General features: G+C 45.9%; 1 protein-coding gene across 2 annotated transcripts in view; it reads left to right on the top strand.

The window, feature by feature from the left end:
• Positions 1-24,542, top strand: part of DNAH9 (dynein axonemal heavy chain 9) — a 301,438-nt gene that overhangs the window by 235,197 nt on the left and 41,699 nt on the right. For both annotated transcript variants that reach the window (XM_054571228.1, XM_054571229.1), the window contains exons 53-59: positions 1,792-2,027; positions 5,533-5,655; positions 6,615-6,819; positions 8,778-8,942; positions 15,002-15,142; positions 19,158-19,328; positions 21,054-21,176. In XM_054571228.1, coding sequence (XP_054427203.1) covers positions 1,792-2,027; positions 5,533-5,655; positions 6,615-6,819; positions 8,778-8,942; positions 15,002-15,142; positions 19,158-19,328; positions 21,054-21,176 — 1,164 coding nt within the window. The remainder of the gene's footprint in view (positions 1-1,791; positions 2,028-5,532; positions 5,656-6,614; positions 6,820-8,777; positions 8,943-15,001; positions 15,143-19,157; positions 19,329-21,053; positions 21,177-24,542) is intronic.

Genomic DNA, 24,542 nt, shown 5'->3' with positions numbered 1-24,542 from the left:
TTCAACGTGTCCTGTGACTCCACCTGGCAGGAGCTGCAGGAGACGGTCCAGCAGGCAGCTCCTGGGGCAGGGCAGGGGACCAGGTTCAGGACAAGCAGGTGCAGGAGTCCGCTCCGACAGCTCGCCACCGGCAGGAAGGGCTGTGCTGCACGGCTCATCCGCAGGGGTCTCCTTCGCGCGGGGAACCCCTGTTGGCCAGTGATGACTGGCTTCACGGAGCAGCTCATGAAACCTTACTCACCTGAGAATGTTGAATGGTGGTTTAAGAACTGTTACAGCACTAGGAAATAAACAAATGGAAAGCTACGTATTTATCTTGAACACTTGCAGAAAAGGAAACTCTAGAAAGGATGATCATTAACTGAGTGAACCAGTGAACTGAGTAAACTGGTGGCAGCTAAGCAAGGATTTTTTCTGGCTTTGTTCGGGGTTCTTAGGCATTTTTGTGCCATGGACCCTTTTTAGCAGTCTGATAAAATCTACGGGTTCCTTCTCACAGTAATAGTTTTTAGTGCATAGAATAGAATGCATATGTTTACCAAGGAAGCCAATTCTATGTAAACACATGTGTGATCCCAGGACAAGAACCTCAGGTGGCAGGCTTCCCTTCCGAGGTTTGCTTGATGGCTCAGCACTGGCCATTCACAGACTTAGCAGGCACGATTAGACCGACAGGAGACGGTTTGGAGAGGTCTTCCTGAGATAACTGGGAAGGCAAATTGTAGAGGAGAGAGAGACAGGGCCGTTAAAAGGGCATCCGTGTGAACCTCGAAACCATTCTGCTTCGTGAAAGTAGCCAGACACAAAAGCTCACATATTGTATGATTCTTTTTAAGTGAAATACCCAGACTAGGCAAATCCATAGAGGCCCAGAGCAGACTAGTGGTTGCTAAGAGCTGGAAGCAGAAGAGAAGGGGAATGACTACTAATGGGTACCGCGCTTCCTCTGGGGCGACGAAAATGCTTCAGAACGAGACAGAGCTGATGGTTGCACAATGCTGTGAATATTACTTCAACTTTTTTTAAAGGTATATGTCCCCAATGGAATCTATTACTTGTGCAGAATTAAACAAGCTGAGAGAGGTCAGCAGAGACCGAAGGGGAGGGTCTGGTGCACACACGGGCGGGGAGGGAAACAGGCTGAGCCAGGCCTGGGGCTTACTTGCTGGGTTTCGGGGGCACCGGCGGGGAGTTTGCAGAGAAGTCACGCAGCCGACCCCGGGCGTGGGATGGTCTGGGCAGGGAGAAGGGAAGCATCTCCAGCTCTTTGCGAGCCGGGCCTCTGTCAGAAAGCGGTGACGGGGCTCAGAGGAGTGAGTGGTTGGCGGGGCTGAGCAGAGCAGGGGGGAGAGCCCGGCAGTGTGGGCCTGGGTCACGGCGCACGCGCGGAAACGCGGACGCGTAGCCGAGGGGTGACCTGTTAACTCGGGGGAGGGCAGGGAGGAGGCTATTGATAAAGACATAAATAATCTATGGTAGAACTCTGACTTAGATGAATATACTGAAGGCAAAGGGTCACACAGGCTGAATTCCTGCTGTCGGCCATCAGTCGAGAGAAAAAAATACTACCAAGACTTTTAAAAAGAAAAAAGAAACCCCTGCTTCCAAAAATAATCAGTTAGTTAAAAAACCTACTTCCAGAAATAATTACACATCCAAGAAAGCACTCTTCAGTGGGACTCTGATATTGTTTCTCAAGGAGCTTGTCACTTTAGGGAACCGCCGTGCGTCCCACCACCAGCTGAGAAAGGGCCCTTCCATTCTGAGTGTGTGGCACTTCTTCACGGTCAGGTCCCCATCCCGGTCACCCCCTCCCTGGACCCCCTGAGGATGCTGACGGATGACGCCGACCTGGCTGCCTGGCAGAACGAGGGCCTCCCGGCAGACCGCATGTCCACGGAGAACGCCGCCATCCTCGTCAACTGTGAGCGCTGGCCGCTCATGGTTGACCCTCAGCTACAAGGCATCAAATGGGTCAAGAACAAATACGGCGAAGACCTCCGGGTCACCCAGATTGGTCGGAAGGGGTAAGTGGCCTAGCACAAAAGATCCCACCTTTGCCGTTTGTGCAGAGAAACGCACATCTTAAGCCCCAGGGGCTGATTTCCACTCTCCTGGCCCCTCCATGAGGCCCCACATGTTCCTCCTCCCATTTCAGGAAACATCTCAATGCAGACACTTGGGGATTGAGTCTCTGGTTTTCCTCCTCATTAGAAACCATGTGTGTCAGCCTCTCAGCCCGTTCAGGGTCCTGGCCCCCCTGCCCCTGGCGTTCACCCTCCCATCTCCCCTTGAACGCTTCCTGGCTCCCCAAATGTCTCGGTCCATTGTCAGCCTCTGTTCTACAAAGTCTGCCTCACATCGAGCCAAAACCTGCCTGCCTTACGCTTCTCCTACCCACGGTCCTTGTCTCTGCCCCTGAGCCACAGCGGACAAACCTAAACTCTTTCCCCAAGAAACAATTGGACCTTTGTAGTTGGATGCATAGCAGCCAAGTTAGTTATGAAAACTTCAGAGCCCATTACACCTGCTACATGGCTTCAAACATCCAAGGTTGGGAAGTTACGACACACAGGGGCACGAGTACTAGACAGAATGTCCACCCAGTACCCACCACACTCCACCGGCCTGAGCATCCCTCACCCCATTGCTTCATTAACCCTGTTACATCTTAGCCCTGTAGTCTCAGTATTCAGCTCTTACTCTGTGCATCAGGATACATGAGAAAGGTAGGATGGGGCAATGAGGGAGAAGGAACAGGGCGCAGAGCATCTACTAGGTGGTTGATAGGTGCCAGTCTTGGTGGTACAAGCTCTACTTCACATGCCTTTTTAATCCACACAGCATATAAAGTTAGTGTTATTGGTACCATTTCACCTTTGAGGACACTGAGATTCACAGAAGTAATTTCCCCAAGAGCACAGAGTTTTAAAAAGCGATGGGTATTTGTACATCCAGGGTCGTAACAGTATTATTTATAAGAGCCAAAAGGTGGAAGCAACCCATGTGTCCATCAACAGATAGATGGATAAACAAAGTATAATATACACATGCAATGGAATAGCATCCAGCCTTAGAAAGGAATGTAATTCTGACACATGCTACAACATGGATGAGTCTCAAGGACATCCTGTTAAGTGAAATAAGCCAGTCACAAAAGGACAAATACAGTCTAATTCTACTTATATTTAGAGTGGCCAGATTCATAGAGACAGACTATCCCCTAGAGGACAGGGGAGGGGAAACGAGGAGTTGTTGTTGAAAGGGGCGCAGGCGTCCAGCTTTGCAAGATGAAAAGGGTTCTGAAGAGGAATGGTGGTAACGGTAACAGTAAATGTGAAGGGACTTGATGCCACTGAAATTTACACTTAAAAATGGTTAAGACAGTAGATTTATGTATATTTTACCACAATTAAAAATTAGTAATTAAAAAAATAGATGGAGGCTGCATTTAAACCAAAGTGATCCCCACGTAGAAATCCAAGGTTTATTCACTCAAACCCACAGCCACCAAAGGGAGATCTGCCGCCCTGGTCGCGTGTCCCAAACATGCCTGTCCAGAGGTCCAGCTCACCCACGGGGGTTTAATCAAACACGCAGTGTTACAAAAGTAGTTAAAGCGACTATTGAATACCAGAATGGATCCTTTCTTATGGAGCACACTTTGGTGAGGAATGATGTGATGCATTTAATTAAAGTATTCTTTCCTAACTAACCAATAACTGCATTTTAAGAAAAAGCGTTTGTTCTTGCTGCCCCTTCCGATATCCCTAATACCAAAAACAGAGCTTGACACATAGGAGGCCCCGTAAATGTCTGTTCGGTTACTTCTCTGTTCATGTCCATTGACTGGTTTTCTGTTACATGGTTTTCTAGATGTGGTATCCATTACTTGAATACAAATATGATATCCTACCCAATATGCACTAAGACTAGTTAGTGCAGCCTCGCTTCATCATGAGGGAGATTTGTTTGAGTGTCATTTGTCTCTTAATTTTATTTGTGGGGTTTGACGTCCTATAGTTTGCTCAAATTGTCACTCATTTTTTCTGTAGACCGTGCTTAGAAAAGTCTTTTTCTATCCAGAAATTATGTAAATTTTCACTTAGATATTTTTAGATTTTTGTGAGTTTTCTTTTTACACTGGAATCCAATCATCTGAAAAACACTTTAGGGTACTATGCAAGGTACAGACCTAATTTTAATTTTTCAAGTGGTTGGCCATTTTCCAATACCATTTATTAAATTATCCATCCTTTCCCCAATTAATTGTGGTAAATTTTTACTCTATATTAAATTATCTTATTATATAGTCTTTAATCTTTTCTACTTATATAATATTGTACCCATCTTTAATTATGTAGTTTTATATTTAGTAACATTTATTGTGATGTTTCTCATCACAAAAATACTATATCATTATAGTAAAAAAAGAAAAGAAAAAAATCACAAACCAAAAAAAATTTTTAACTCCTATAATTTATTATTCACAGAAAAAGAATGCTAACTTTTTGGTTTATGATATCCTTTAAGACTTTTTCCTACATATCTGTATTGTTGAAGTTATATAAAATATTTTAGTACTAGTTTATATGAGTTCTCTCCATTATCATTTTTTATCATCCTCATTGGTTTTTTTTAGGTTAATTTTAAAATTTTGGTCAAGGTCTATAATTTTTAGTTATTGTTAGAATGGAACTATATCAAACTCATAAATCTATTTACAGAAAATAATACTTTTAATATGCTTATATACTCTATATAACATTAAATATTTTTAAATAACCTAGATTTTGGTAATTGATTGCAAATAAATTAAGATGTATCAACACAATCTCATATCCAGTTATGTAAAAATCATTATAGAAGATTATTTAATGACATGCAAAAATATTTACAATGCATTGTATGTACAAAAACCAGGTTATGAAACAAATATGTTATATAAATGCAATCATAAATAAATATAAATATAAATGCAAATAAAATTATTGTATAAATATTATAATATAAAATACAGTCATACCTCAGTACTCATTGTCTTCAGAACTTGTCAACCCTGTACTCATCTCATTTTGATGAGAAAAAATGTTTCAGCACTCGGGGCTTGCTCGGGCCTCGGCACTTGCTAGGCCTGTGAGAGTCATTCCACAGGAGAGAACGCCCCATTGTTCGGTACTCATTGGTTTCGGCAGTCGTCACGAGTTCCAGAACAAATTAACAATGATGAGTACCAATGTACCACAGTAAATAGAAATAGTGATAATAAACTTGAAAATGTGCTACATGCAAACATGTATAATAAAGACCAAATGTAAATGATAAATGGAAAGTTTACAGTTAATTTTCATTTTTTATAATTTTTCCCTGTTTCTGAAACCATATAAGCTCACATCAATATCATTTTAACAGAGAAAAATGTGGCCACGGAAACCATCCCCAGCAGGTGTGTCTCCAGGCAGGTGCTCCTGAGCTCTTGTTAGACTGCCCTGGAATCTGCACCTGGCTCACACTGCCTGCCTTTCCCCCCAGGTTCCTTCAGACCATAGAGCGTGCCCTGGAAGCGGGGGATGTGGTGCTCATTGAAAACCTGGAAGAGTCCATCGATCCTGTTCTGGGACCACTGCTGGGGAGAGAAATCACTAAAAAAGGACGGTAAGGTTCAGCTGCGTTGCCCACCCTTTGAGAAGAGCTGGTTCGCCGCCCCCAGTAGGATTGTGGGCAATTCTGCTCTTCTTAGAACATTCTCTCCTCGGGTCATGTCAAGGGTCGCCCCACAGCAGGCACGTTCTCCTTCTTCCAGGAGAGTTACGGTTTAGCTGCCCCCACGGCCTAAAGAAAGTTTCCTAGAATAACTTTGTTTCCGTCAGTCAATGTCTTCCTTGACTTCCTTCTAAATGGCCAAAGGGCACTAATTTAGAAGGAAAGTGGCCAAAGAGCAGGCTGACTTTTCTGCTTGAGCGTTTTATCGAAGCCAGACTCCTGAGTTCTGAGAACTCAGCTCTCCATCAATCTGATGAGCTCCTATGGCTGCGGGTGCTGGTAGGCGATCAGCATGTGGCAGAAGGCGGAGAAGGAGGGCGAGGAGAAGGCAACAGGCACATGGGGGGGGGGAGGATGGTTATCATGTAAGGTCGCTGGACTGAGAAGGGTTGCGGTGCCCACGCCGTAACTCGCCTTTGCATGGTCTCTGGATGTGCTCATCTACCTGCTTAACCATTTTCACCCATGGAAGTCATTCACCATCAGCCATGAACAATTTACGCTCTATTGCCAGGCTGTGAGGCACTTTTGTGCCAACTGAAAAGGCACGCGGTCCTGCACACGCTTTACTGCCCTCTGCTGGAAACACTTCCTAATGTGTAAGTGGCTCCCCCGGGAGCTGTGTCTAAGAAACCGGACACGGAGGCCGTGGGAAAGCGTCCCCCACCCTCCACGCCTGTGCCCCACGTTACGGCCAACCAGGATCCTGGCGCTCACACTAGACACGCTTAGAAGGAACCCACCTGAAAATGGCAATATTGTTTACTGTGATCTTGGGGGGAAAAAACTCTGGATTTCTGTCCCTGACGGAATCTCACGGGAAGGCGCTCACATAAACTTCTGTGTTCTAGGTTCATTAAAATCGGAGACAAAGAGTGTGAATTCAACCCCAAGTTCCGTCTCATACTTCACACCAAGCTGGCCAATCCTCACTACCAGCCCGAGCTGCAGGCTCAGGCCACCCTGATCAACTTCACCGTGACCAGGGATGGCCTGGAGGACCAGCTGCTGGCTGCGGTGGTCAGCATGGAGAGGCCCGACCTGGAGCGGCTGAAGGTGCGTGCAGTGCCCAGGACCCCGCAGAGCTCCCACTCCGGGAGAGGGGCGGGGGGCTGCGTTCTGCGGAGCTGAGCAGCACAGGCTCTGCCGGACTTCAGGGGTGCGCAACGCCATCTAGCCTCCTGGAGCAACAAGTTGGGAAACAGGATAGAGTGAGCCGAAAGACAGAGAGTCAGAGACGGACGCTAACTGCCAAGAGCAGGGCTTCGCAGAGGCTCTGAACATGCTGCGGCCAGCACGCAAGGGCCTCCGCTCACATGTGGCCCCACGCCTCGGTCAGAACAAAGCAGGGCTCCGCTTCACCAGGGCCCTGCAAACGGGCTCAGCCACCTTAGGACAGTGCCTTTGCTCGGGCTGCTATAATGAATCACCACAGACTGTGTGGCTTTAACACAGAAAGGTATTTTCTCACGGTTCTGGGAGCTCTAAGTCCAAGTCAGGGGGCCTATATGTTTGGTTTCTGGTGAGACCGTCCTTCCTAGCTTGTAGATGGCCACCATGTCCCTGTGAACTCACAGACCTCTTCTCTGTGTCTGAGAGAAAGAAAGCAACCTCCCTTGCGTCTCGGCGTTTAAGGACATACACCCATCAGACCCGGGCTCCACCCTGTTGACCTCCTATAACCTTATTCACCCCCATAAAGGCCCGTTTCCAATACAGTCACATGGGAGTGAGAGCTTCAACCTATGCGTTGGTGGAGACACAATTCAGTCCATAGCAAGTGATATCCCTGTTGTACTCTCTGTAGCCCCGACTGGACTATGAGTTACAAGTCCAGAATTACAGTTTATGAGAGACTGACATCAGGGATGCTGGGCCTGGCTTCCTGTGAGGATCCCTTTATTGAAGAGCTACCTACAGCACCGAAATCTGTAGCCGGTGTTGAGGAGTCGGCAGGTTCAAAGGAAAGCCATGTCCCTGCCTTCCCAGGCTTCTGTCTAGTGGAGGGACACAGAAAATAAGAATGTGAACAAACAAATGAAATCTGTCATTTCAGGTGGTGATAAGAATTTTGAAGAAAATAGAGAAGGGTGATATTAGAGAGCTTGGGACTAATTTAAACCAGAGAAGTCAGAAAAAGGTTCTGTGAGGAGGTGGCATTGGAGCTAATTCCCAAGTAACTTTCGAGCCCCTGGCACCGCATTCCCAGCGGACAGCGGCAAGTCCTGGCCGTGCGGCAGGATTTTGGAACGCATTGTGAGGAAACAGAGGATGACCGGGGCGGCCACGGTTTGAGCCCCTAACAGGAAGATTGTTCTTTCGTGAATCCAAACGCCATCACTCCAGCTCGTACGAGGGCTAAAAAAATGGCAGCTGCCTGCCCTTCTGCCCCCACCCCATGAGGAGCGAGCCAGTGCCTCAGGGCGTGCACTCTGCCCTCAGAGAGGGCGGGTGAGCCAGCTCTGCACGGCCTCCAGCACCCGCTCCAGCCCAGGGGAGAGTCCTGCAAGGACCTTGTCTAAACTGTGTGAGACAGTTTGGATTGTTTTTGTTTTCAAAGATGACAAAAACAACCTTATCCATTACAGAGCTATTTCTGGGAACAGGCAAGTGGTGACAGAGAGGATTCTCCACAGAACTCAGGCTTGGCCCTACCCGCTAAGTCTTCACAAAAAAAATAGATTCCATGTAGGGAACAGACTGTGTATCGTCGTTGTGCGAAGCAGGGCACAGCGCGCCTTGAGGTGGAGACTGAGATTAGCCCAAACGAGGTTACTGAGGCGCAAATGTGGAAAATTAGCTGCAACTCACAGGGCGGGGAAATGGCGCAGCAGGGATTCGACTCATTTGCATCTCGTCCGCTCACGGTTTCCATCATCCTGCTGTTTACCTTCAGTTTGCTATCTCGAAGAGAAGGGCGTCTGCACCCATAAAGCTTTCTATATTCAGACCTATCCCGAGAGTAGGATGCTCTGGGCTTCTACACATGACTCCCCCTTACTTGATATTTGCAGTCAGAGCTCACAACGCAGCAGAATGGGTTCAAAATCACCCTGAAAACACTGGAAGACGACCTGCTGTCTCGCCTCTCCTCGGCATCCGGGAACTTCCTGGGAGACACGGCCCTGGTGGAGAACCTTGAGGTCACCAAGCAGACCGCTGCCGAAGTCGAGGAAAAGGTAAAACTGCTCTGGCAGCCTAAGCTGGGAGGCAAAGGCCCTCCTGCTAGACCCTGAGTTCAACTTTTAGGAGAAAGAAAAAAAGGAGCCCGAGTGACAGGTGGTTGTTCCATCTTCCTAAGTTTCTTCTAGAAAATCAAGCTAAGCGAGGTTCCTGAAATGACTGCCGTGCGTTCTGCGTTATGGAGTCCCCCCTTCCGGGGATGCCTTTGGCAACGCAGCTCCACAGACGTGTGAGGGGCACTCCAGTCTGTGCCAGGCCTTGTATTCTGGGCGGGCAGTGGCAGCTTCATTCCTCACTGAGTCGGTAGCATGGGCCTGAGGCTAAGGATCGCACCGCGTAGGAGCCGGCTGGTGCAGGCGTGACTGCGCCCTGAGGAAACCCAGCCTGCAGACCTCCCACCCGTCTGATTTTAGTGAGAGAGCCCGATGGCTTCTCAGGAAACTTGGCTCTTGAGGACAGCACCGTCCTGCAAATAATTTAGTACTTAGCTTTCTTTATTTCACAGCATCTGGGAGGCTTTCGTTTTCCCTTGTGGGGACTAAAGGACAGGACGTCCTAGGACCAACTCCTCCCCCGACCCTTTCCCAGCAGAGTGCGGAACCTACACAGGTCTCTTCTCATTTTCAGCCCTGCTCTTGGGTCAGAAGCGTATTTAAGGTGCTGGTTTTGAGGAGGTGTGCGTCCGGGAACAATACAACGTTGAGGGGATACACTTATTGTCAGATTAGTGGGATTTCTCCAAATATAAGAGGCTCCGTTCCAGGCAGGGACAAGGTAAGAAAAATGAAGAATAATGGTGAGCAGGGCAGATAAACCAGCGCGTTCCCACTCGGGGATCACAGACATCTGAGGTCGGAGCACGAGACTGAGGGGAGGAAAGCAGCCACTGTGGCTATGATGGCGCGGCCACAGGTCTCACCGGTGCCTCTATGGCCCCCACATCCATAGGTGGGGCATGCAAAGTTCATGAGACAATTACAACAGAAGGTCCACGCCTTGGGCAGAAGAGGTGGGAGGACACGGCCCAACCCACTTAGGTCAGAGGTGGAACTCACCGTGTCGATCTCTTCTTCCGGCGCCTCTTTCCTTCTCTCTTGACCCTTCTCCTTAAAGTCAGTGAACATTTATTGAGTGCCTGGCATGCACCAAGTGTTTTCTAGAACCTCTTTTTCTATTATTGTTTCATTTCTTTTTGTCTTCTTTCCCTTTCTTACTTGTTCACCCAGTAAGTACTTACTTGGAGGCTGTTAGTTCAAGTTCCATGATAAAAGTTGGGGGTACAACAGTGAACTAGCCAGAATCTCAGGCTCCCAGGACCTGGTTCTCTGAAGGAGAAAAACAATAAGCAGGCAGCTCCACAGCGGTGATGAGGGCTGTGGTGGAGGAAGCACGGGAAGCCGTGAGCACACCGAGGGAAAGCACTCAGCCAGAGGGAGAGGGAAGTTTCTCTTCAGTGTAACTGGAACATGGAGAGGTTGTAGAGGGGTTGGGAGGGGGATTCATGGCAGATGAGGCATGAAAGATAGGTTGTTTCCATTGCAAAGGGTTTGGTAGACCATGCTAAGAAGTTTGTGCTTTAGATGGGAGTTGGGGATCACAAAAGAGTTGTTGTTTTCCTTTTAAAACAGGAGAGTAACATAACCAGAACTGTGATTTAGAGAATGATCGCTTCAACTACATCTGGAGCAGAACTTGGGGATGTGGAGGCAGAGAAATAGTAGAGGGTACAATAATTCTGACGAGAGGGGATGGCACCCTGAGTTAAGGTTGGCAGTTACGGTGCAAAGAAGTGGGCAAATTCAAGAGCTCTGTCCAAATTTAAAGAGGGAGAATTGAAACGCTTGCTAATTGATAGGGTATGATTATACAGGGGTGGGCAAAAGAAGGTTTATAGTTGTTTATATGGAAAATAGTACAATAATTAATAACAAAAGAAGAAACTGTTTCGTATACACAACTGTAAACTTATTTTTGCTCACCCCTGTATATGGATAAAGGTGTAGTTAAGGAAATGGCACAGGTTCCAGGAATAAACACCTAGAAAGGTACTCTGCCAATAACTGGAAGAAGAGAGAGCAATGGATCTGGGAATGAGAAGAAATGATGATTTTAGTTTGTGTGGTGTTGCGTTTGAAACGCCTTTGGGCCGTTCACATGGGAATGTCCCACGGGTTTTTGGGTATATGATCTTGGGCTAGTCATCAAGTGCTGAGAATCACCAACAAGTAGTTGACCATTGCAACTTCAGTAGTGGATGAAGTTACGTAGGAGATGTGTGTGCAATTGAAATAGGCAGGCTACTCCCAGAACCCAGAGGGCAGGAAATCAAAAACCCATTAACCTCCCCTGATCTCTTCCCTTCTCCTTGCAGCCAATTCGCAGCTAGACAGAAGGACACTGATGTCTGCAGGCTTTACTCCCATGGGCTTAAACTGTGTTCCCTTTACTCACGCACGCGCACTAGCAAGAAAGGCTGCCCTTTCAGCAGCACTCCCTCATTTAAATGCTTAAAAAAAAAAACCCTCCATGGGGATTTAACATGCTAATGAGACATGTGACACGTAAAGAAGCATGTAGTTCCACTGTGCAGACACCAAAGAGTTCCTGCATCTACGTTTGTAGGCGTCACACTTACATGTCATCCTTGCTTCCCCAACTTCTTTAAAACTGTTCCCTGGCTTTTGCTTGGAGAACAGCATTTTTCTTTCCCCCTTTAAATGTTTCCCTCAGCACATGAGTTTTTAACAAACTTCTTGCCTGAGAACTATTCTTGTGGTGAACTCTCTTGATTTCTATCTCAGGAGTTCCCAAGAACACAGCACAGTTCAATGGTAAACTTCTTGCCTGCCACGTGGGAGACTCGGGTTTGGTTCCAGGCCAATGCACCAGGGTTTCTGTAGGTTTCTGGTGATCTCTCTTGATCTCTATCTTGGGAGGTCACAAGAACCCAGGGTGCCAGTAACACAGTAAGACTGGGAATAGAGCACTGAAGAATACTAATATATTTTAAGAGAAGTAAAGTTGTGAAGAATGGAATAGAGCAGAGAGATGAAGGTAAAGCAGGTAAATAAGGTGTAATGAAAAAAAGCATTTTGAGAGAAAAGGATGTCAAAAGTGTTGCATGATGCTAAGAACTCAAGATATGGCTGAGATGTGTCCACTGAATTTTGCAAAAAGGAGTTACCAACGATCTTGGGGAGAATGGTTTCAGTGAAGTAGAAGAAGCAGAAGCCTGTGTTAGACTGAGAGTACGTGGGAGCTGAGAGAGGAGCAGTGAGTATAGACAACGCTTTAAAGTAGCCCAACTATGAAACGGTAGAGAAAGGACAGCAACTTAAAGGGTACACGGATCCTTCGAGGCTTTTCCCCTGCAGGTGGAAGAGACTGCGCATTCTAAGATCTTACTGAGCTGGGGGTGGGAGGATGCATGGACTGTAAGGGAAAGCGAACAGTTGCCAAGAAGAGTCGAATTTACAGGAATGACAAGGAGTGCCTAACACAGTGGGGTACGTAAGAAACTCAGGAGAAATATGACTCAGGTCACTATTGTAGAGCTTATCTTTATTTTTAATTTACATATAGTTGGTATACAATCTTATATTATTTACATTAATTTCATATGTACAGGCAGTAATTCAACATTTTTATACCTTACAACATGACCACCCCACTAACTCTAGTAATCATTTGTCACTGTGCAAGAGCTTATCTTTTTTTTTTCCTTTGATTTCAGAGAGAGAGAGAGGCTGCCACTTATTCGTGCACTCATCGGTTGATTCCTGTGTGTGTCCTGACCAGGGATCGAACCTGCAATCCAGGCGTATTGGGATGATGCTCTAACCAGCTGAGCCCCCCTGCCAGGGCCCAGGGCTTATCTTTAGAAAGATGGAGAGTGTGTTACAAAGTGATAGGGGCTAAAGGGAAAACATGAATCTAGAAATGGTTCATGAGTCCGTACGGACAACTTGGGTAATGCAACAGAAAATTAAGGAAATAGAGGGAAGGCAGAAATTAAGGAAACGCCTCCCTCATGGTCTCTGTATCATTTGTGAACACTTGAGTCAAGGCTATCCGCTGAGAGGGAATGATGGTGAGGTAGAGAGTGTGGGGAGAAGAGCGAAGGTTTACAGTAGTTGTTGCAAGAAACAGAAATGAAAGTTGACTAGGGACACACAGATTAATGCACAGCAGGAAGGACCCAGGTGATCTTAAAGAGAATGAGTCTGTGATAACACCAGGAGGAGCACTTGTCTGGTTTCTGTTTACTTCCACTCTCTTCTGAGCATCTTTGTCTTTTAACTACTGAATATAACCAATTTACATTTATTAACATTACAGATACAGTTAAATTTCTTTCCACTATCTTAATTTGTGTTCTCTATTAATCATGCTCTTTATTTTTTCTCCTTTCTTGATGTTTCTATATCCTCCTCTTTTATCCTTTGCTGATTTTGAAGTTATTCATTCTATTTTATTTGATTAACCTCTATTTAATTTCATTTACTACCTGACTTAACAATAGGGACATTAATTTAACAAAGTCTAAAATTCAGCCTCTTCCAAAATAATGTAAGGATTTTAGAAACTCTGATCATTCTCTCCCATCTGCTGTTACTGTTTCATATTTTAGTTCAACCTTGTTTTTACCAACTACTTCCAAACTGGTTGTGGTTTTTAGAAAAGTCTTTGTTATTAAGATTAGCCCTATATTTAAGAAATTCTTACATTCCATTTCTTCCACTGGGTTCAGTTTTCTTTTAATTGAAGCAAAGAATTATTTCTTCAAGGGTCTGTGGAGAGGAAGCTTTCTTTGGCCTTGACTTCTTCTTCAAAGAAAGAGCTCTGGTCTTTCATCACTTTTAGAAAAGTCTTAACTATTATAGCTTCAAATATCACTTTTCCCTCATTCTCTCTATTCTCTAGTTATTTCTGTTAGATGTATTTTGAATCTTCATATTCTGTCTGCCATGCCTACCAAGTCTCATTGCCTCTTTTACATGTTTTCCATCTTCATTTCTCTCTGCACTGCTTTTGTAACAATTTCCTCATACCTATCTTCTAGTTTACTTTTTCTCTTTGCAACTTGAGTGAGTTATTTATTCTATGTGCTGTTTTTCATTTAAATAACTGTATTTTTTAGGAGTTCTAATTGGTACTTTTTCAGATAACTCCTGTTTTTTTAAATATATATAATGTTCTGATTTTATACTTTACTTACCTCTACTGCTTTTAAGGTTAACTAGTTGCTGATGAGTTTTAGATTCTTTGATCATCTTCAGCTCTTGGGATGCCAATCCTGGGATTTTGTGTTATGTGGCTGGGTATTCTAATTGCCCCCTTTGGTAACACTTCTTCCTGAAGTTTTAATTGCTTATTACGAGCTCCTCTTCCATAGGAATCATTGGGGGGTTTCTTTGTGTGTATTTGGCTTTTTTGTTTGTTTGTTTTTTGTTTTCCTGTGAGACTCTCACAAATTAACAGTAGTTTCATTTTATTCTGGAGCATGAGGCAGGTCAGACTGAGGTTTATATTCAGTGGCATGTTTTTACAGAATCCCTCTTTCTGACGCTTACGTCTTTTATTTGTACCTCTGATAAGCAATTTGCTAAAAATAGAACATTCCATTGAAAGAGATTTTCTTTGTGACTTAGTATATTAACTTCTTCATAAAAACTTAGAAAGCAGAAGATGAGATTATGCTTCTTTTACTGTACTTCCCCTACCTGGGATTCTGGTTCACGTTCAATGTATACTTTGTGTTCCCGTGAACTCTTTCTTATGAGGCCCCGAGCGTGGAGGCATGTGCGGCCCCCTGTCGCCCAGCTGGCAGAGCTGACGCACCACCACCACGGGGAAGACTGACGTGTTTCATCTTTTTCACCCAGGCTCTGTCGAGGAAAACCACAGCAGCCTTCCCAGCCCTCCAGCCACGGCCGCCATCCCAATCTATTCCCGCCCCCCCGCCCCCCGACAGGCACATACGTCCTTACACGGAGAGGCCAAGTGGATTCTCAAGTTGGTTTGAACAATGCACCACTATTGCTTTTTCTGACAGGTCCAGGAGGCCAAGGTGACCGAAGCGAAAATCGACGAGGCCCGAGAGCACTATCGACCAGCTGCCGCCCGAGCCTCTCTGCTCTACTTCATCATGAATGACCTCAGCAAGATCCACCCCATGTACCAGTTTTCCCTCAAGGTGACTCCCACAGGGAGCTTTCTGCGTAACCATACTAAAGTAGGATCATAGAGCCACTGCAAGTGTCCACGGGAGACAATCATGTGCTCTCATTAGCTATGGCAGATCTTTAAGATCAAATCCAGGGGAGCAGCTTCAAACCTGTATTACATTCCTCATCTTTTTAACTGGGCCTCTCACAACTCCTCGGTTATCTGGCTGGAACAGAGGAGATGCCGCACCACGTCTCAGCCTCACTCACTCAGTCAGCACAGATGACGTGGCCGGTACTGTGTTCGCTGAGCGTTGGAAGAGGGTACCAAGAAATATTAGAAGTAATCCCTGCCTGTGAAGAGCTTAAAATATGGTAGAGACAATCAAATGTGTGTGCCATTCATATCCATTCAAACCAAAGCAGGCAATGAAAGACCAACTTCAAATTATTTATACTTTTCTTATTACCTTTATATCTCAAAACTACTGTTTTATGGTTGTTGAAATAGTTCTAAAACCAAAGACGTTAGCAAATTGTAAGTGCTGACTAAGATTATCTTAATTATGAAAAAAACATAAATTTTAAGTGCATCCTGCAAATACTACATCTCTTTCTCCCCTAGAGCGTTCACCAAAAAGTGACAATTAAAGAGGCATTAGTGGATAGTGGAGCATTTCTGAACAACATACTTGGTTTGATCCAACAAACAGAGGGCACACAGACACGCACACATGGGGGGAGGGGGGAGGGGGCGTAGGCATACAGACACCCACCCAAGCACACGCCTCACTCTGTGAAGCTCAGCTGCCACGTGGAGACCAAGGTGTGCGAGGAAGGTGTGCGAGGAAGGTGTGCAGCTGAAAGATCCGGGGACCCTCGTCCCTGGGCTCATTTAGCTGGAAATGGCATGTCACCATTTCCCAACTTCTGTTTCTCAGCTCAGAGTCGCTGCAGATCCACGGAACTGTGCTTGCAATATTTTATGTTTTTAAAAGAAATTCAGCACTTCGTCCTACATGCAGGTCAAAACCTCATATGAAAGAATTATAAAATATTTAAAAACTGTATAAAAGTTAGCACAATAAGCCTGGTGACTACAGGGTCACCTCCTAGTTCCAAGAGGAGTTACAGCTGAGCTCTGTGACTCTTCCTGAGAAAAAGAAATCAGACAAAACCGATCAAAACATGTTCAAAAATACACTGTGAGCTGTTTTTCAGCAACAGCACCCTGACATGGGCTTGTTTTGTTGTTGGAAGCTGTATTTGAAAGAGGGCGGGATTTGGGGTCCCCTTATCATTAAGAATTGCAAAAAACAAAACAAAACAAAAAAAACCCAAACAACAACTGTTCATTGACCAGCTTGATCAGGGAAAGCAGGTTTAAAGGCTTAATGATAAGGAGCCAAAGTAAGTGTCTTCAAAAAAATACCAGAACAACAATGACTCAGAAACCTTCTGTGATTTGTAGCAAAAGTAGTCTTGGCTTTAGTCTGGGGTTGGATTTTACAGTTCCTACTCCTGGCAGAGAAGGGCGAGGCCTTCTCCAAGTGCGAGAACCATGGGTTAGCCCACACGGCCACAGCCTCACATCCCGGTTTTCCAAAGTGTTTTGAGGAGAAGCCCATTAAAATGTGTATATTTGCTTATAGACATGCAAAAACTCTTCAAACTGAAGTCAGATTTAATATGAACTTGGAAGTTCATGACATGGTTGAGGTGGAACTTAATTATAAAGTCATTTTCCTTCAAAACTCGGCCGAAGGCTAGGAGAGGGTCGATGGGCCGTGCTTGCAGGGGCCAGGGTGCGCCCGTGAGCAGACGCCTCCCTGGGCTTTGCCGCAGATGGATGGATGGACGGGAGGCACAGCGCCCTCTGCATGTGCGGCTGGGGTGGGGCCTGGGGCACAGCTGGAGGAACAATATTTCTCAAAGAGGTTGGAAGGGAAAGAATTAGATGGGCGGAAGCAAATAGAACATAGAGCACGGCTGGCCCAAGGGAGTTGTGACCTGTTTTCCTTGGTCCTCAGAGGGTGTTTCCAATGCTTTCATTGGTTACAAAGATTTTAAAAGAAGGAGATGGTGGGCAAATCTTAATTTCTGGCTTCTCGCAAAAGTCTGCAAGATTTGGCCATCTGCGCTCACACGCCACATGGCATGAAGCCTCTGGAGCTGAGGGGTGGCTGCTCCCTAGACAGGCACGGTCCTGCCCCCAGGTTGCCTCTGTCCCCACATCCCTACCCCACCTGGACCTACACACCCAGCCCCTGAAGGCATTTGAGTTTGAGGCCATTGGTCTGGGGCAGCCTCACTCTTTGCTTCAGGGTGCAAGCAGGACTCAGTCCTTCATTTAACAAATCTTTTCAGTGCCTTTTATGAGTGAAGAGTGAGACTGGATTCTGGGAAAGACAGGAAAATCAGTAAGGGTGGCCCCCACCTCAGCGCGCTCGAAATCTGGCATAAATGAAAAGATAAAAAAAATATCTAAACTACTACAGTAATGGATAGCGGCCCTAACAGAACGGCAAGGGTAGTTAGAGTCAAAACAAGATCTTGCAGGCAGGAGAGATCTTCTGGAGGAAGCCGAAGAGGTCAAGGTCAGGCCCAGCACCAGAGCTACTCAAAAACCAGAAATAAGAGGAAAAGGAGGGTTCTTTTTAGGAAGGAAAGGAAAAGTACTCTAGGGGAAAGAAAAGGCTAAATGTACGTAAGTTTTTTAAAATGCATTTAGATCTTCTCCTGGATTGTGAATCACCTTGTTGAAACTTAGTAACTAGAGGTTCTTTATTGGTCACTGTCATTCTGAGTTTTAGAGAAAAGCCACAGGAAGCACCTGGGAAAACTACCCACTCGGTCTCCATGGACTGAGAAACTTCCCAAACCGCTCTGTGTGGTGCTGGGTAACGTTACCCGCTTCCAACAAGCTTTTACTCCCATCGAAAGCCTACCGAGTGCAGGCGGATGCCGGACTGGGTTGGGGTTAAGGCAGGCAGAAGATTTGCTCTGCTTATCAAAACTGAATGAAGGAAACCTGCAAGCGCTTCATTGACGAGAAACGCCATGGCACTGTGGACTAGACAGAGGAATTCACATTTTCCCCCATTGTGCAAATGAGGATAGACTGGGGCGCAAATCTTCTGTGTTACCACTCCGTTTCAAATGCCTGGTGTTAGAGAAAACCCCAAAAGTTTTTTCTTCTTAAAGCAACAAAACAAAAATAGAGAAAAGAAATCCGCATAGCCAAAAATGGGAAACACCCAATTCTATGTTGATTTTTTAAATAATTCATTCTAATCATATAACATTCAAAAGGCAACATTCTTAAAGATGTTTTTATAAAAAGTCTGTATCTAAGTTTAAAACAATGGAAAGTTGATTCGTTTGAGTTTTATTTCCTATTATGCCCATAATGACTAGTTCAGAGGAGGTACCCAAAGCAGCCTGTGTTCCCAGCTTTGCAGGAAGGGTCCCCGAGGACCAGGGACATGCAGGGGGACCCACCCAATGACTGCAGCGTGAACAGAAAGAAAAGAGCACCTGAGATTCTGATCATTCCCAAAGGAAAAGTAACCAATTAAAAATATACTGAGGGCCTGCCAGGTACAAGGGTCTCTTTTAGATAACAAAGTTATACAAAACATTGTTCCTACCATCAAGAATTTTATAATCTAGTGGGTAGAATAATAGTCCCCACTGGTTCTTGTTGACTGTGTTTACTTTTTGTTCAGGTAGTTATGCAACAAAACATATTGGATTTAATTATTTTGTCCACTAGAGATTTATTTGTCACTGATAAAAGCATAGGCTTCTCTCTACATGCCTCAGAGCTTTGCCCACTTTGTGACAACATAATAATTCACACGCACAAACTAAGAAGACAACAAGCAAAGACAAAAGTTTTCTTGCTGCCGTTGTCCCTTCTTGGTACGATACGCCAGGGAAACCTTTCCGTGACCCAGAAATCACAATGTCCCTCATGGGTGGTGCTGCCCGCCGCACTCAGGCAGCGTGTGAATTGCCCGTGTGCTCCCTGCCCCTCCCCAGGCCTTCAGCATCGTCTTCCGGAAGGCCGTGCAGAAGGCTGCTCCTGCCGAGAGTCTCAAGGAGCGAGTGGCCAACCTGATAGACAGCATCACCTTCTCTGTGTACCAGTATACCGCCCGCGGGCTCTTCGAGTGTGACAAGCTGACCTACCTTGCGCAGCTCACCTTTCAGGTAACAGTGAATTGAAGAAGTTTCCAGAAAACAAATCATTTTCTAGTGCCCACTCAGCAAGGGGGAAAAGAATAACTTTCTCTTTCAGCATCGTTTCCTATAGCAAGCGAAGACTATTGAGCGCTAAGCAGAGGGGTCAGACAAGAAGGTCCTGTTAGGTACACGCGCGCTCCCCGTCATTGTCCCACTCATGACAGAACTGCTTCATCAGTCACTGAGCGTTTTCTTGCCGATCCCGGACGATCTAAGATCCTCCTCAACAGGACCCTCCTGCAGCCCCTACCCGTCAATCCAGACCGGCTCCGGGATGAAACTAGTTGGCCATACTAATAACTACGTACGTTCTGAGATGCAGTAAGAGCTTTCTTGGAGAATCCTTCATTAATTATTTACTTTTAGGGTTCCAAGTTTAACACCCCAACATCTCCCTGGAATAAGAAATTGCAAATATCTTTCTGTAGTTACAGCAGTCTCGGCCTTAAAAATGTGCCCTAGAACTATGATTCTCAAGGGTTTGGGAGCGCCAGGGTCTTCCGATGTTAATTAGAAATGCTTGTCTTTTATTTCTTTTTAACATCAAAAAAAAATGAAAATTTATCTCCTTGTACTTATCATTTAGCATCAGAATTTTCTTCCTGTATGTAAATTAGGAGCGCAGACCCAATCATCTGAGGCCCCTTCCAGTTCTCAAACTCAGATGCTCCAGGATCACGTCTGCGTTGACTCTGTGTGTTTCCAAGGTCGGACTCGCGGGGAGTGTTGGCGTGGCTTGTCTCTCACCCTCCGCGCTCCCCACCCAGCAGAGATGGCGCCTTGGCCTCACAGACGGAACTGGAGCCCCAGCATAGACTCATCTCCCTCCTGCCACTTATTCCCCCGGGCCCCAAGGAGCTTCCCCCCCAGTTTTTACTCTTCTCCCCTCGTAAATATTTCAGCCTCATTTTACAAGGGCTTCTCCACCTCAACTACCATTTCTAGCCTGTTATCCCCTTAGAGACTTCTTCTCAAACTGACCAGATGATTCTTTCTTAGCGAACATTTCCATCTGTAACTCCTCAGCAGAGAACACCAGGTGAAGAGGAGAGAAGAATTTCCCAGCACCTCTCAGCATGTGGCAACTCAAACAAGAGGGTGCTTCCCCCTGCCCTGCACACAGCTGGCTAGTTCCCTCCCAGCCTCTGCACGTTCCCTCGCCTCCTCCCTGGACAGCCTTCCCTTCCTGTCTAACAGTCTCGTCTCTCAGCCTCTCCAAGACCCAATTCAAAGCCGTGACAGAAACTTTAGTCAAACCAATCCCCCTGCCCCTGCTCACTGGCCACTCCCTTATTCTAGAAACTCTTTTGCATTGCTGATTCATATATGCACTTCTATTTTGCATATGTTCATGTGTTACTTTGGCACTCTCCTTAAATCATGTCATTTGTACATGTCACCTTCTCAATAGATGGCAGGAACATGTTCCATGGCATTTATAATTGACACATAAACTGCTTATATAGTCATTCACTGTGTGCACTTACGTCACGCTGATGTGCAGGGTGAAAACGGGGGCACAGAGAACTGAGTCACACAGACAGGCTCTTTCTTCACTCCACCTCCTTTCACCAATCAGAATCGATGGGGAGGTTCTAGCGCTCGAAGTAGCACCAGCCACACTGAGGGGCGACCCTCAGTGTGCGACTGCCACCAGCTGAGGAAGTGTGGTGTCCCTCCCCCACGTGGCAGGTGCTCCTCGCGGACCAGGCGGCGGGCGCGGCAGAGCTGGACTTCCTGCTCCGAGCCCCAGTGCGGACCGGCGGCCCCAGCCCCGTGGACTTCCTCTCCCCCCAGGCCTGGGGCGCCGTCAAGGTCAGTGCCCGTCCCCGGGAAGGTCCCAGTCTTGTCTCCTGGAGTTTGCCCCTGACGCTTGTCCCCAGGAAGGCAGCAGGGCTCTCCTTTGGGGTTCATTGTGGAGCTGTCTGAACACAGGTGCGCCCCTCAGCAGTGCTCACTGGGCCCGCTGCGAAGGCTGAGCCAGGACAGAGGAGGAGCCGCTACCCGCGGGTGTGAGGGCTCTGCCTCCAGGGTGTGAGGGACCATAAGACCCTACGAGCTGCCCTGATTCACCCGCCAGAGCCTCAGGCTGCTGCAGCTCGGGTCCCATGAGGCTCCCGGCCTGGGATAGAGATGCTGCGACTGCCCCGCTACCAAATGGACAGGTGGTAGACTCTGCAGGCATCTCCCCGCGAACCCTACTCAGCCTACTCAGCAAGGGATGCACCCCAGCCTGGGGTTATGATGGAGCACCTTAGAGATGCATTACCTTATTTTGGTCTCATGTTCACCTGGGCGGTAGGGATTATTTGTTCCCATTTAACACATGAGGAAAGTGAGGTCCCGCGTCTTATAAGTAGCAAATTCAGGGCTCAAATTCCAGGCTGACTGAGGGCAAAGCCCATTTTCTCTCCATGTAATTCAGCTTGGTGTAGCTGGCATCCTGTGAACACTGAAGAGACCAATAGGGACCATGCCTGCGTTCACAGGCCCCACACAATGCCGAGCAGCAACGGTTGACCGAGTGAACGGTCCCCAGCCTGCCCGGGCCACTCTCCTCGGGGGCAGCTGTCCGGTCCCACCTGAGGGAGCAGTGAGGGCAGGACAGTGCTGCGTGGGGTCTGCCTGGCCTTTGCCCACAGAGAACCCAGCTATGATCTTCCATGTTTTTTGCACAGTTTACATGTTTCATAGCACAAAGAAGTATGAGTCTGCAAGAATATAACTGGCTCTCTTTCTCTTTACATATTCTACTCAATTTTGAAGAGTAGATTCACATGTCAATTATAAGAAATAATAGAGTATTCCTTGTACCCCATTTCCCCCAATAGTAACTTCTTGCATTTCTGTAGTACAATGTCACAACCAAGAAGCTGACATTGATACAATCCACTCATCTTGTTTGGATTTCACCAGTTTCTTGTGCACTCGTGGGTGTGTGTGTGTGTGCGTGTGTGTGTGTGTGTATGCATGGGTCCGTGTTTAGTTTTACCACCTGTGAAGGTTCACGTAATCACCACCACAGTCAAGACGCAGAAAATGTCATCACTACCGAGATCCCGCCTTTTATAATCACGAGATGTCGCCTTTTATAATCACGATGGCCTCCTCCCTTCCCCAGTCCCTAATGCCTGGACGCCACTCAATCAGTCCTCCATTTGTCTAACTTTGTCATCTCAGGCATGTCATGGAAATGGAAATACACAGTGTATAGCCTTTTCAGGCTGGCTTGCTCACTCAGCATCATGCCCTTGAGATCCGTCCAAGTCTCGCTTACTCTACTCCGGAGCCCCTCACTTAGTCACTTCCACACATGCTTTCCCCTTCAAAGGACTCATCTTAGGAGATTCAAGGCTAATTCTACTCATGCTGCCACTGCCCAAAATGTTTCTCTAACATTTTTTTTTTCCGAGTCTGCGGCTATTTTGAAATTATTTTTTAGGGCTGCCTCTAAATCAGGGGTTACCAAACATTTTCTGAACCGGGCCACATCATGAATATTCATATTTTGAGGGTCAGGCCATGTCACAAATACTCAACTCTGCCAAAGTCACGCACTATATATAAGCAAATGGGAATAACCGAGTTTCAATAAAGCTTTATTTACAAACACAGGTGACAAGCTAGATTGGCCCTGCAAGCGGCAGCTTGCTGATCCCTGATCTACATAATAGAGGTGTGATTTGATTTTTATTTATTAATTTTATTTGTCATTCTGGACCTAATCCAGCAAATGAGAAGGGGAATAATATATTGGAAAAGAAACAAGGGGGAACTCTGTTCACAACAGCAACAAAATCAAAAGTTACAAAATGCCTAAGAATAATTACAATAAATGCAGAGCATATGAGTGGAAAACCATCAGCTCTTCTAGGCTGCATAAGATATGAATGAATGGTCACTCCAGAGTAGCACTGTCCAAAAATATATATAATGCATGTCACATATGTAATTTAAAATATTCTAGTAGCCATAAATTAAAAATGTAATAAGAAATCAGTGAGGCCCTGGCTGGGTAGCTCAGTTGGTTGGAGCACCGTCTCGATGCAACCAGGTTGTGGATTGAATCCCCTGTCAGGGCACATACAAGATTCAACCAGGGGACACATGCCTGGGTGGAAAAACAAGGCCATGTCTCTCTCTTTCTCTTTCTCCTTCCTTCTCTCTCTCTCAAAAAAAAAAAAAAGAAATCAATTTTTAAAAATTAGTGAAATTTTTAATTATATATTTTCTTTAACCCAATAAGCCAAGTGTTATCATTTTAATATGTAATTGTTATAAATATTACTAATGAAATATTTTATATTTCTGTATTAAATCTGAATTCAGGTGTGATTTTTTTGCACTTACAGCACTTCTCAATTAGATGCTAATTCTTCATCAGAAATACTTGATTTGAATTTATATTTCATAAAACTTTAGAGTTAAAACAGTTGATTCATACACCGAAGTTGTTCCAAACATACTTAAACGTTTTACTGTTACTAAAGCAAGTTCCAATTTCAAAACTTAAATTTTAAATAATGAAAAGTAAATACAATTAAAATTTTATTTCTTTAGTCACACTGGCCACATTTTATTTGCTCTGTACTCACACATGGCCGGTGGTTACCCTGTAGAACAGTACTGCCGAGAGCTTGAGAATAACGCCATAGTCTGATGCTCCTGTGGGAAAATAAACTCTGGGAAGCAGTTCTGAATGAATGTCTCTACAGAACTGGAGCAGCGATGGGGACCCGCTGGTTAACAGAGCCTCTGGGGTCGGACGTTCCTGGGTCCAAGATCAAGTGTGTATGACCTCTGACATGTTTCTTATTCCTCTGAGACCTTCTTTTCTTATCTTCAAAATGGTCATTCTAATACCTTCCTCACAGGGTTATGTCAGACACAGGAATGCTCAGCAAATAGAAGCTGGCTATGGTTACGGCTGTTATATTTGTTTCCCAGGGCTTCCATAGCAAGTTCCGCAAGCTGGGTGGCCTAAACAACAGAAAGTTATCATCTCCCACTTCTGGAAGCCAGAATTCTGAAATCAAGGTTCTGGCAAGCCTCGATCCCTCCTAAGGGCCTCAAGGGGAGGACCCTTCCTTGCTTCTTCCGGCATCTGGTTGCCCTAGTCGTTCCTTGGTGTGTTGCAACATCACTTCTCTCTCTGCCTCCATCCTTGGCGCGTCTTTGCAT

The sequence above is a fragment of the Pteronotus mesoamericanus genome, unplaced genomic scaffold (assembly GCF_021234165.1).
Source record: "Pteronotus mesoamericanus isolate MK-2021 breed Mesoamerican mustached bat unplaced genomic scaffold, CSHL_Meso_final contig_22, whole genome shotgun sequence".
Classification (NCBI taxonomy): domain Eukaryota; kingdom Metazoa; phylum Chordata; class Mammalia; order Chiroptera; family Mormoopidae; genus Pteronotus; species Pteronotus mesoamericanus.
The sequence above is the reverse complement of the archived record's forward strand: the minus strand, read 5'-3'. Positions and strand labels throughout refer to the sequence as shown.